The 13,687-nt window shown below is 41.5% G+C and overlaps 1 protein-coding gene across 17 annotated transcripts in view; it reads right to left on the bottom strand.

Moving 5' to 3' along the window:
- Positions 1-13,687, bottom strand: part of KIAA1217 (KIAA1217 ortholog) — a 586,069-nt gene that overhangs the window by 209,282 nt on the left and 363,100 nt on the right. For 6 of the 17 annotated variants that reach the window (XM_069086314.1, XM_069086298.1, XM_069086300.1 and 3 more), the window contains exon 3: positions 5,541-5,621. The exons of 10 other annotated variants lie outside the window; for them this stretch is intronic. In XM_069086314.1, the coding sequence (XP_068942415.1) occupies positions 5,541-5,621 (81 nt within the window). Of the gene's footprint in view, positions 1-5,540; positions 5,622-13,687 lie in introns of those variants that run through there. One more of the 17 variants, XM_069086312.1, reaches the window with a different exon arrangement.

The raw sequence follows: 13,687 nt of genomic DNA, 5'->3' as shown, positions 1-13,687 counted from the left end.
CCTTCCTTCCTTCCTTCCTTCCTTCCTTCCTTCCTTCCTTCCTTCCTCCCTCCCTTCTCTCTCTCTCTCTCTCTCTCTGTGTGTGTGTCTCTGTCTCTCTCTCTGTGTCTCTGTCTCTCTCTCTGTCTCTGTCTCTCTTTCTCTGTCTCTTTCTGTCTCTCTCTGTCTCTCTCCATACTAACATAAGAATGTGTAAAAGACCAAACCATCTCAGGTATACCCCAAGTTCAGTCTTCAAAAGTAGGCTATCCTCTCTCTAAAGCCTACTTATATAAAATGGTGGAAAGTGTTTTCTCCAAAACTTATTTTGACGAATTATCTTCCATTAAGTGAAGCTCATAGCCTTTCTCTTCTAGGTTTTCACTTCAACCTCTCCCCAGTCTTTCCATCCAAAAATTATCCTAGACATTATTCATGATTTTCACCTGTGAAAACAGAAAGATGTTTGGTCTGGAGTTAAATCAGACGACTCAGCAGTTGAACAAAATACAACTCTATCTTTTGTTTCCACATTTTTCTTCGTGGTGTAAATTATTTCATTATCAGATCAGAAAGCATATGGGAGTTTGAGGGGGTTGGTAATTCAAAGTATTCACTTCTCAACAACTTCACCTTTGACCAGAGATAGCTAGAAGTCATGGTTGCCATTATCCTCCTCTTCCTCCTCCTCCTCACCATCATCATCGAAAAACAAGCAGCAAGGCAGGCTGTGGAAAACACTAGAGGGCAGCCACTGTCCCCCAGGCTAGACCCCATGCATTCAGATGTCCCTTCCTACCTACCCAGTAGCTTGTTCACAAATGAGTGACAGGGGTGCCTAGCCCCTGTGGAGGCATATTCCTTCATTACTTAAACTAGAAGATTGTGAGCTTCTTGAGAATAAGGCATAGTCTCTTGCCCCTTTTTTGTATTCCCAGTGCTAAGCAGAGTGTTTAGCATATAGTAGTAGGTCCTTAATAAATGTCTATTGATTGATTGCTAGAAGCACAAGTGAAGGGAGAGTGTTTCAAAGTAATTTTCAGATCTGGAAGACTTGTGACCGAATTCTGCTTTGTGGGGTCTCTTTCTTACTCAGTACCATGGGAGAGGACCTTGTTAAAGATAGTAATCATCCTTATTAACTGAACCTTTGGGAATGGAATAAGGAAATAAATTGAGGGGGGAAGAGAGAGATAAAGTGCTTTCTCTTTTTATCTCTTCATCGAGGTATTTTCTTTTCATTTCCACCCCTCCCCCTCCTTAGTCTGGTCAAATGATTTCACTAGGGCAGGGAACTTCCAGTGTGGGGACTCCCTCTTCTAATGCAAATCCCTACTAGTTGTTAACCTGGAGGTGCTGAAATGTCAAGTGACTTAGGTCAGGGACAGAGCTGAATCCAAGTCATCCTAATTCCACACCTGCATGCTGCCATACTTTCTTTTACTAATGTATTGACACAAGATCAAAGATTTAGAACTGGAAAAGACCTCATCTGATCCAACCTCCACATTTTACAGATGAGAGAATCAAGGCACAGAGAGCTTAGGCAATTTGCCCAAGGTTACAAACAGCATCAGAAGGGAGATTTGAATCCAGATCCTCGGGACTCCAAATGTATTTCTCTTTCTATACTACCTCTGTTTCTCCCAATTCTGTGAAGAATAGACTGGCTGCAAGGAACATTTGTTTCTTCTTCAGTCACAGAACAAAGTGAAAACTAATCTGGGGTGGCGAGGTGGCGCAGTGAATAGAGGCCCTGGAGTCAGGAGGACATGAGTTCAAATCCAGCCTCAAACACTTAACACTTACTGGCTATGTGACCATGGGCAAGTCACTTAACTCCAGTTGCCCCTCCAAAAAAAAAAAAAGCAAAGGGAAAACTAATGGAGGAGAAGGACTCTTTGAAATGTTCTTTAGTCATGAGAATGCATTTTACTTTAAAAGAAGAGGGACTTTTGCTTGTAGCAAGGGCATGTAACATCCCACTAATTTTGCCATTAAGTAATGAAACAGACACTCCCAACAAATTTCATGCCTGGTGGATCTGGCCCTCACCACCTTTCCCCCACTGCTGCTCAATGAGGAGTCTTGTTGCCGATTTCTTCCTTCCGGATTTTCTTAATCCTTCCGAACTTCCAACTGGATGCTCACATCCTCCAAGCTGGGCTTAGGTCCCAGCATTCTCTCTGGAAAGTGCCTCCAGGGGATGGGGAATGGATGGCTGCTTAGTATGTCTCAAATTGAAATGCTCTAGAAGAACAAAGTGTCCATGCCCGCCCTGCTATTCTTAAGAGTGATGAGAGAGAAAAGACCTTCACTTGCCCAGAGACTTGGAGATACCAAGCAACAAGCCAGCTAACCAAGCTGAGAGCCCTCCAAATGTGAATGACCCAAGGCTCTCTGTTCGCCCCTTGGGTGAACCCTAACTCCCACCACATCCCTGTGCTGGTCAGCTCCTCCCTTTAGAGCAGGCTGCTTGGGGACAGAGATTGTCTTTCTTTGTGCTTGTATTTCTATCTCCTGCACTTAGCACAGTCCCTGGCACATAGTAAATGCTTCTTAAATGCCTGTTGCTTGCCTGCCTGCCTGTTTTGTTCTCTGAAGCCCTGGGTAGAGCCACCACCCTCTTGCTGAAGAACATTCCTGTGAAACTAGAGTTGGCTTCTGTGGAAATTTGAGCCAGCAAACAACACGACTCCTCCAAAGGGAGATGTTTAGAGAGATCAGGAGAAGTTACACAATGTTCTGGTCCAAAGCAGAGTGATCCAATGTCCTTTCTGTACTCTCATACCTGCTATGGAGGGGGCTGGGACTGTTATAGAGGGATGTTCTTCCATCTGGGAGCGTCTGAGGACATCTGGCCATGCCCTTAGCATCTCCTACACTCCTTTGCTCTCTCTGAGGTGGGGTTTGTAAAAAAAAAAAAAGCCTCTCCTACATTATTTTCCCTAAGTATTTTCCAACTTACAGGCACCATGCTGAGAAAACTTCCTGCTCAAAGATTCCTTCCTACAGCCAGGCCTAGTTCTAGGACACAGTGAGAGGCAGAAGGGGCTTGGGACATTCCAGATGTCCTTAGAAGAACGCAGGGTTTGGACTCTCCTATGTGGGAAGGGCTGGGCATGAATGACCTCATTATTAGTTCCTGTAAGGACTAACCTAAATTTTCAATTTTAAAATAAAGCATGTGTTACATGCCTTAGAAGAATTAGGGGTAATGAAAGGTCTTGAGGTCAGAAGTGTGGACCCATTAAATTTCCAGCTCTAACTTCTATCCCTCCCCTCTGAAAACAGCACCTAAAGGTACACTATTAGACGCTCCACAATCTGGCTCCTACCTTCCTGTTCAGTCATATTTCATGTAATTCCCCCTCAAGAACTTTATATTCCAGACAAACAAGATTATTAGCTCTTCTTAGAACTCAAAACTCATTGATTGATTCCTCCTGATTCCTTGCGTTCACACATGCTAGTCTCCATTCTTGAAATGCATCTTCCTTGCCTCTCACCTCAATCCCTATTTATCTGGGCCTCTAAAAAGCCTGATTTTTGTTCAAGGTGCCACCTCCTCCAAGCAGCCATCCCTGATCTCCACCCCTGCTAGTTGTTTCTGTTCTGCTGACTATTCATTCATTCCTGTGTACCTGTCAGGTCTCTCCCACACACCTTCTTGAGAGCAGCAACCGTTTCCTGCTTGTGTCACCAGAACATCGGTTGACACATAGAAGACTCTTAATAAATGCTTGCTTTTGAAAGCTTTGAAAGACTTGAAAACTAGAGACTCTAATGAAATCATAAACCATAACACCAAAGGATTGGAGGTGAACCAGATCACTCCCCTCCTGCCAGAGAAATGATGGACTTAAAATGCGTATTTGGACATGGTCAATGGGGGAATTTATTTTGCTAGACTGAGTGTGTTTGTGGTGGAGATTTTGTTTTGGTTTTCTGTTTTTAAGTGTTCAATTGGCCAGGGGCAGGGGGAGAGGGGAGTAGTGAAAGAAAATACATTTTAATTCAAAAAACATGTGTAGAATGGATCAGCTTTCCAGCTAGACTTCTATCTACATATCAATAAATAACCAAATCTCAGGGGAAAGGAACCATGGAGGTTTCATTCTATTTGTTTAGTCCAATTATAAGAAAAATGTACCAAACAACTCTGTGCTATTTCTGATGGAAAATACTATTGTCAAGATGCTACATTCCTCATTTGGGAGTGGGGTGGAGGAAGGAGTGGTATGTTAGAAGCTGCATGTCTGGCTGTGGCACAAAGCATGTTGTGATAACCTTCTCAATCCCCCCTCTCCACGCTCACCCCCACACTTATATTTAAGACACGATAGGTGGGCAAGGAAATTATGCAGATGTCTCTTAGTTTTGCATTAATTATAGGGCCTATAGAAACATCCTAATGAGTGGGAGAACTCTTGAGAGAAGCAGGGTACATTTATTCAGTTTCAAAGATGGACACACACAATAGAATTGGAATAGATGGTGATTTGGTGTGCCTTTACTTGGAATCTTTCCCTAGGAACTTTATTATAAGCTGCATGAAGGAGGGGGTTAACCCCACTGAAAACTGGGCTATTAGTAAAGGGGAGGGTAAGAGGATCAGTGCTCCCTCCTGTTCTCTGTCTCATCACCAGGAAGGATCCTGACTATCAGTGCCTGAGGCACACGGTATTAAAGCCCCCCTAGAGTAGCGGTGTGAAGACACAGACATGGGAGTGAGCTGAGCATCTATCAGGAGAGAAGACTGGCCTGACTAGAGGAGAGAGTCCATGTTGGGGAAAGATAAAGCATGAAAATAAAGGGACATAAGGTTGGGTGAGTTGATGGAGTTCTCTGAAAACTATGTTGAAGAATGGGAATTTGATCTTTCAAAAGGTTATAAGAACCGCTGTAGGTTACTGAGCTAGGGAATTATGAGATGAAACAATGTAGTAGGCGGATGGACACAGAACCAGTGAGCAGGAGACCTTAGAGATGGACAGGCCAGAATGGGAATTTCATCACAAGATCTGGGACTGAGGCAATGGAAGTGAAAAGTTAAGGAGTCCCTAAATGGAGAATGTTTATGTGATTTGAGTGAGAATTTCACTTTTGGAAAGGACTGTAACTGCAAGCCCCCAACCCCTCAGGTGCTTCTCTTACCATGCAAGGATCCCAGTTTTACAACACACAACAAATTCCACAAACCAATTCCAAACACAGGCACTACTACAGTTCTTCAGCATTAAGGAGGAAACATTCTGGACCTTGCATGCCATTAGTATTCACTCTGGGTTTCACTCTCAACACATGCTTCAGTCGACCCATCCATCAATCAACAAGCATTTATTAAGTGCCTACTATATGCCAGGGGCTGTGCTAAGCAATGGAAATACGAAGACAAAGAATGAAAGCAAGCATCGGGCTCCAAACAAACATCACTGATTCAGTGCAAAGGGATGTGGTTTAGTTAAAAACACTGGTTGGGATGCAAAACACGCACAGTTTGAAAAAAGGTAAGCTATACAACCCAATGCAATCAGAAAGAGAAAAAGTACAGTACTAACTCTCTGAGAGGATTCAATTTTCATCATGTACCTTTGAATGTCAAGTTCTGAGTGAAGTGAGATCAACATGCACCTCAAAGCCTGTGGATGAGAAAAGGGGAGAAAAACAGAAAAAAAAGGAAAAAAGATGAAAACATGGAAAGGAAACAAAGAGTCGGCAGACTGAATGGACTATGTATGCTACCATTCAAAACAAAACAAAACAGTGAAATCCCAAGCAGAAAGGAAGAACAACAATGTCAACATTATATTTCCATGGGAAGTGTGGAAACAAACACAAAGTCAATCACTAGCAATAGGCGTCATCAACAAACCTCACCCCAGATACAGCTGCTTCCATTGGGCAACATGTGTACTGCACATCCCCATCAGGTCCAGTGTTTATAAGGCATACATCATATCCTAATGGAGACCAAGAATGTACCAGTCTGCATGAATAGAACTACATCTTACTACACTTTATTTCCTATCTATGAAACCACTCAGAGGACAAGTGGTTATCAAATGGCATTTGCTGTGGCTAGCAAGATGTCATGGTAACATGCCTTCCAATATACTGAAGGTGGATGAACAAGATCAGTCCACTGAAGCTCCCCGTGGAGAAATCCATGTCAATGTAGCAGCACATGGATTCTAGCTGAGCTCAAACACATTATGAAACTTCTCAAAGACAGGGTTTTGTTTTTTTTCTGTAAATCAAGGAAAAAGTGCTTGATTTAGGGCTTGCTTGATCCTATAAATGAGTCAGTGTGGAATGCCTGCCTTTGCCAACTGCATTAGTTCTCAAACACCCAGTATATTTGGCTTCTCTTAGACTGCACTGCTGCTTTCCAAGCAATTTCATTTAAAGATAGACAAGTAAGGCGGAAAACTAATTAATTTTGATGTCCGACGAAAATGGAAATTTTGTACAAAGCAAGAGAAGTGGGCTGCTTTTGCATCCCAAGAGATGTCAGTGAGACTGACTATATGGCTAACATATATTATATATGTATATATACATATATATAATACTACACAAATATTAGCCCATGTATGTTTATGTATAGATTATGATAACGATGCACTTTTGCTGTTGAGTAACAAGCTACCTAAATAACTAACTTATCACCAAGGGTTGTTGTAAGGTTCAAATATGGTGATAATATTTTGTAAGCATTAAGTACAGTACCCAGAACATAGTAGGTGCTTGAATACAACCATTCTCTCTCTTCCCCGCTCCTCTCCACAAGGATCTGTTTCATATTTCTTCTTGGTCAATATCAATACTGGCCTCACATACTTATCAAGTAATGACAATATTTGGAACCAAACAAAAAAGAACAAATCAAACAAGAAAAGAAACAATTGAGCCATACTTGAAATGGGGTGGGGTGGGAGAAGGATAACAGACAGGAAAGCAGAATAAGGATGCCTTACATTGTTCTGTGTAGGAAGTTCTGTCAAAAATATAAGAAGCCTTTATGAGAAGAGGGGATCAACATTATTAAAAGAACTATTAGCTGAGTTGACCCTATGAAAACCCTTTCCTTAAGGAATATTCCCCAGTAGTAAGGTGAAGATTTCTCTAGGGTCCTCTGAGTCTTGTGTTTCAGACTTTATAACTTTATAACAATCAGAAATGAAGGAAATACCCTTAGGTACACCATAAAGAATAAAGCCCTGCAGATGCACAGTAAATACTGAATGACAGATCTGAACAGATGCTATCATGGACTCAGGAAAAGAAAGACCATTGAAGTTCATAGTCAATTTCTTTTCTGAGAGGATAAACAGTAAGAAAGGGTAAAGGGCAAAGTATACAGGATATAGAACAGTATCCTGGACAGGATACACTCAGGAGAGAATGAGTCAGGAACAGGTGAGGTTAGAGATCCACATAGACCTAAAAGAAACAAAGAAAAGATTGCTGAAACCTTGAGCAATTCTTATTTTAAGAACTTGTAACAGAAGATGATAATTTCATAGGATTTAGAGCTCCAATCTCCTAGCCCAACACCTTCATTTTGGGGAAAAATCTGACCTTTATTGGTTTCCTCATCTTCTCAATCAACCCATGAGCTTGGAATATAAAGTGAAGAAATCAGTGATTCTAGGAAAAGGAAGCTCAGTGATGGGGGATAGAGGAATCGATCGTCATGAAATCAGTCAACCAAGTACTGCTTTATGGCATACTATGTGCCTAGCACAGCTGTGGGTTCTGTGAGGTAATGGAAAGAGTATTAAATTTGGGTTTCAGAGCCAAAGGCCACACAGAGGGGAAATGAGACATAAACTCACAAAAACAACGGGTGAACAAGATGACGCCATAAATCACACCATAGTGTAATTATTCAATAAAGCAGAATCTGAGTAAAGGAAAAATCTATGATGAAGTGCTAGTTGTGTTACATATGCAAAAGTGCAAAATTGAGAAAGGCAGAAATCAATATGGCTCGGTGTTATGAGGAAATAATGATAGTAATAGCTGGCATATATATAGCATTTGTGTGTTTGCTTACAAACTAACACATCTCATTTGACCCCCACAACTACTCTATGAGACATAAAGATCAGTTATTATCCTTATGCCCCTTTAACAAATGAGCGAACTGAGGTATGTGAAGTTAAAGGCCATAGCAATGACTTCATGGTTGGTAAACAGGCAAAACCACCTTTCCTGCTCAGGTCTCTGGATGCCGTGTCCTGTGGTCTTTTCTAATATTCTTCTGTTTATGGAGGAGAAACATTTGAGCTTTGTCTGGAAAGATGAGCAAGTGAGGGCAAAGGTGATGGTAGGAAATTGGAAAATATTTCAAGGATAGAATGGAATAAATGAATACACTTGGGGGGGGGCGGTATTCAGCATGGTGAGTGTGTTTTAGAGCAGTAAGAAGATATCCCATAATGAGAAAGAGTGTTTTAGGAAGCTTGGGGAGTAAGGTTGGTTATTTAGAATGGGACTAGACTAGGAAGGCCCTCAAAAACTAGGCAGAGAAGATGGACGTTAATGTGGTAGGTCACGTGGTTGGGGCCAACGTGAGTCATGTCTCTTTGTAGCTTCCCTTGCTTCTAGTTTTGCACTTGGGGGCCAAGAAAGACAAGTTTAATTCCTTCATCATATAATGTGCCTCCAGATAATTGAAGATAGCCTTCATGCTCCCTCTCTATCTCCAAGTCTTCCCTTCTCTACACTAAACATCTCTGGTTCCTTTAGTTGGTCCTTAAGTGGCATGAACCTTAGTCCCTCACTATCCTAGTCATATAGGACTTATATTATTATATTATAATTTTTATAATCTTAGAGGACCCGTCTTTGGAGTCCCCTGTGAATCTATTACAACAGCAGCTTCAGTGTGGGTATAAAAAGCAGGGGATGTCAAAACTGGAAGACAACTTAGAAACCAAGTCATCCAAGGCCCTTATTGCCCATGTCTATATATTCAGTGCCCTCAAGCCATAGAATGACTTTGATAATCTCTAGTAAAAGCCTTACAATGAATCTTCAAGTGAGATTTTCCCATGTCTCACCTCCCTTTCTGAAATATTTTCACTTTTAATTAGTAATTACTTCTTAATTACTTACTTAGTTTTCACTTTTAATTAGTAATTACTTCTTAGTTATTTACTTAATTAGTAATTACCTTCTATGAGTTATAAGAACCTTCATATGATACCCACCTACACCAAGGAAATAAGAATTCCCTCAAAGATTCTTGTGGAAATTTGGAAAGATGACCAGAGAGAAGACAGTGTGTTCATTTTAACTCATCTTAGGCCTGTTGACTAATTTTTATTAGGTTGAGTGATGCACTGGTCTTAGATGAAGGAACACAACCTCCCAAGACTATTGGTTACAATTTCCTTCACTCTCCTTGATGTGAAGGAAGCCTAGAATCAGAGACTTTTGTAACGGCAGACAGAAGAGGGGATGTCTAAAGGATGAAACAGTAAGGCTCAGTTATGTGTGTTGAAAGCAGCAGGAACTGGGGCTGGGGAGGTAGGGCAAAGATAAAGGCTGAGAAGAACTGATTAGACATCCTAGAGAAGATTTCCTTTAGTTTTCTGAGCCCTAATTACTGAAATTCAACTCACAGGAAACCTTTTCACTCCTCAGATTAGAAACAGCGGACTCAATCTGTGCTGAAAATGTTTTGAGCCCCACAGGTTAACAGTGAGAGAGTTGAGAAATAAAACAGGATTTTATTAGGCTGCTCACATACTTCAGTTAAATCAAGTGTGCACCATTTAGAGGTCTGATATGTGGATTTGAATATAAAATGGAAAACCTCTCCTGAAAAATCAGAATGGAGAGAGAAGGAGGTAGGCTTATTCAGGTCACTCCCAAAGCTACAAGAAGCCTCAGAAACTTTACAGGATTTTAAAAGGCTCAAAGAGGACTAAGGGAGATGCAGGAAGGAATTCTGGATCAGAGACTTCTCATACTGAGAAAACCAAAGAGTGTCACACAGAGGAGTAATCCAACACAAATTAAGGTGAATGACAATCACTAGGTGACTTCTCTTTTCATCACTGGACTGACTTATGTGGAAAGGTCAAGGGATATCTTAAGAGTGAAACAGCAGCAGGATAGCATGGGGCTGGAGATGCTGAGGCTCTCCCAGAAAATGGACAGACCTACCATAAGCCTTTGAGAAAGGCTTGGTAGTATAGGAAGGCCAGTCTTTTTTTTTTTTTAAGAGAGGGGAAGGCAGGGCAATTGGGGTTAAGTGAACTGCCCAAGGTCACATAGCTAGTTAATTGTCAAGTGTCTAAGACTGGATGTGAACTCAGGTCCTCCAGACTTCAAGGTCAGTGTTCTATTCACTGAATCACCTAGCTGCCCAGGAAGGCTAGTCATGAGGACAGAGACGCAGGCTATGGGAAAAAGAGAAAAGGCTGTCATTCCCTCCCTAGCTGTGAGCTTGGATATGGTGGAAGAAGGGTGGTGGTAATGATGGTGGTAACGATCCTGGGCAAATGCCAATGCTAGGGAAGCAGCAGTCATCGGAGAGTCAAAGATCAGTCAAAAACAGGTAAATTTTGTTAGTTTTGCAGTGTTATTTCCACCAAATTACACTAGCTAGATTCTTTCTTGCTGTATAGGAAGATTCTGAAAGGAGAGAAAAGGCTGGGAATCTGGAATGAGATTGCTAGATTGAGGCACATAATATCCCTGTGCCCCCTGCCCCCATAATTCAAGCTTCTCGAGGGCAGGGACTGCTTTGGTTTTGTCTCTGTATTCTCAGCACTTAAAACAGTTCATGGTACACAGTAAGTACTCAGCAAATGCTCACAGATAGGTTTACTGATACCTATTTTTCCTTTTATCCATCTTCAGCAACTAAGTCGGTAACCTGCTTACTAATTCTGCAGGAAGCAGTTTGCCGGTAAGAGAGGTGAATTAAAGGCAATCCCTCTGGTACTGGAAGATGAGCTTAAAGGCAATCCCACATTTCTGGCACGGTGCAGTCTGGATAACTGCACAGTACAATGGATCACCATAAAGATTAGAGTCACCTGCAGGTGGAGTGACAAACAGGAGTTGTTTTCCTAACTAATGATGTAAGATCAGGTCAGTTGTGAATATGGCTAATTATATATCATCAACTTAAAAATACAATAACACACCTGCCACAACAATTAAAAATAAAAATTATTACTTGTAGACCTTAAAATCAGGCAAAAATTGGATGCACACATTGACTATAAGATACGCCAAATGTGCCATTTATTCAAAGACAACATACAAGGCTGTCAGAAAGTTGATCCAAATTTAATGTTAGTTCTAGTACATATTAAACATTTAAATGACAGTATTTTTACTTGATATTTTAGAATTTAGAAGAGCATTGGGGGATGTCTTGGGTTGCTTAGGTATCTACAAAATATCTGTTGAATGAAATTTGAGCTGATGTCTTCTTTTTCTTTCCATAAATTTCCCTGTTCATTAACCATGTTGATACACTCCTAGAGCAAATGAGACAAGTTCACACTGACATAATGATCAGAGGATCATAGACGGGGAGCTAGGAGGAAGCCCAGAGGCCACAGAGTCCAATTCTTTCATTTTATTTTGCTATAAATGAAATCAGAAACAGACAGGAATTTCTGCCAAATGGAACTCTCTCACAGGATCTGCCCAGACATAAGAGAGAGAGGGAGGTGGCAGAATGGCTTCCACTGTGCACCTCAAAACACCAAAAAACATTTCCTGATATACAGAGCCACCTCCTTTTGCAGCGTGCAACTTTTAATAATATAAATAGACCACCATGTTGATATTTGCTACTTTCCCCCAGTATGTCTTACAGAGGATGGATAAATGGAGTAAGTAATCCTATGGAGATCCCAACATGAAACATTAAACTAAGGTGCCTTATTTATAGCTAGGGGGGGGTCTTACAAGTAATTTCATCCAATCCCTCATTTTACAAACTGGAAACAGAGGCCCAGAGAGGTTAGTGACTAGTGAGTGAGGCAGCTAAAGTTCAAATCTAGCCTTCCATCCTTACTAGCTGTGTGACCCGGGGCAAGCCATTTAATCTATTTACCTTAGTTTCTTCATCTGCAAAATGGGGATAATAATAACACCTACCTCTGAAGATTGTTGTATGGCTAAAATGTGATATTTGTGAAGCACTTTGCAAATGTTAAAGGTCAGCTACTACTTTTACTTGTCTAAGGTCATACATATAGAAAGTAGCAGAGCCTAGTCTTGAACCTGGGGCCTCGGATTGTAAATGCAGTGCTATTTCCACCAAATTACACTGCATCTAAACATATACTCTGATGCTTGGTCATTCAATGCAAAGGTAAACACAGAAGAAGATATAAAAATATATCGAGGCAGCTGGTGGTATAGGGGACAGAGGGCTGTGCCTTGAGCCTCAGACAGTAACTGTACGCTTGGACAACTGAATGACACTTGCTTCAGTGTCCTCAACTGTAAAATGGAGACAATAATATCACCTGCTTCACAGAGTTATTGTGAGGATCTAATAAGATTTATAATAATCAATAATAATAATTGGAAAAGCTAATATTTATATAGTGCTTACTGTGTACCAGGAACTGGGCTAAGTGCTTCACAATTATCCTGGCAACAATCCTGGGTTATTGTTCAGTTGTTTTTCAGTCATGTCTGACTCTTTGTGTTCCCATCTGGGGTTTTCTTGCCAAAGATACTGGAGGGGTTTGCCATTTCCTTCTCCAGCTTATTTTATAGATGAGGAAACTGAGGCCAACAGGGCAAAGTGACTTGTCCAGGGTCACACAACTAGTAAGTGTCTGAGGCTGGATTTGAACTCAGGTATTCCTGACTCCAGGCCTGGTGCTCTGTCCACTCCGCCACCTAACATAGGAGAAATGCCTGGTGATGTATGTAGGACTAATTTAAGAATCAGCTATGTGGGGGGCAGTTAGGCAGCTTAGTGGATAGAGCACCAACCCTGAAGTCAGGAGGACCTGAGTTCAAATGTAGCCTCAGACTAGCTCCTAGTGCCTCGCCCCAAAAAAAGGAAAAAAAAAATCAGCTACATGTGCAGTCAGATCACTAAAAGCAGTTAGAGATAAGATGATATGAGTATGGTAGGTCAAACCTGGCCTCTTTAAGTAAGTCACATACTCCAAAAAATGGGAAACAGACAAAAGTAAAGGCACTGACTCTGGCTCTGACCAATTCTTAGAGAAGTTTAACTAAAGCAATCACCACAGTGACACAGCTCAAAGAATCTAGAAAGCCACCTCCACCAGCCATTCGATCTTGTTGACACACTGAGAGAGAGAAAAGCCAACAATGACAGCTTAGAATTCTGTTAGCTAATTTGCAAACTACTACAGAGGGTGGGGGAATATTATGAGCAATTATCATCTCACAAAATGGTAAAAAGGAACGGGGGACGAGAGAGAGAGACAGAGAGAGAGACAGACAGAGAGAGAGAGAGAGACAGAGAGAGAGAGAGACAGAGAGAGAGAGACAGAGAGAGAGAGAGAGAGAGACAGAGAGAGACAGAGAGAGACAGAGAGAGACAGAGAGAGACAGAGACAGACAGAGACAGACAGAGACAGAGACAGAGAGAGAGAGACAGAGAGAGAGACAGAGAGACAGAGGCACAGAGGGAGAGAGAGAGAGAGAGAGAGAGAGAGAGAGAGAGAGAGAGAGAGAG

This window comes from Petaurus breviceps, unplaced genomic scaffold (genome assembly GCF_028583685.1).
Source record: "Petaurus breviceps papuanus isolate PSGF00001 unplaced genomic scaffold, PetGlider_PUasm1.0 178, whole genome shotgun sequence".
Taxonomy (NCBI): domain Eukaryota; kingdom Metazoa; phylum Chordata; class Mammalia; order Diprotodontia; family Petauridae; genus Petaurus; species Petaurus breviceps.
This window is presented reverse-complemented; position numbering and strand designations above follow the sequence as displayed.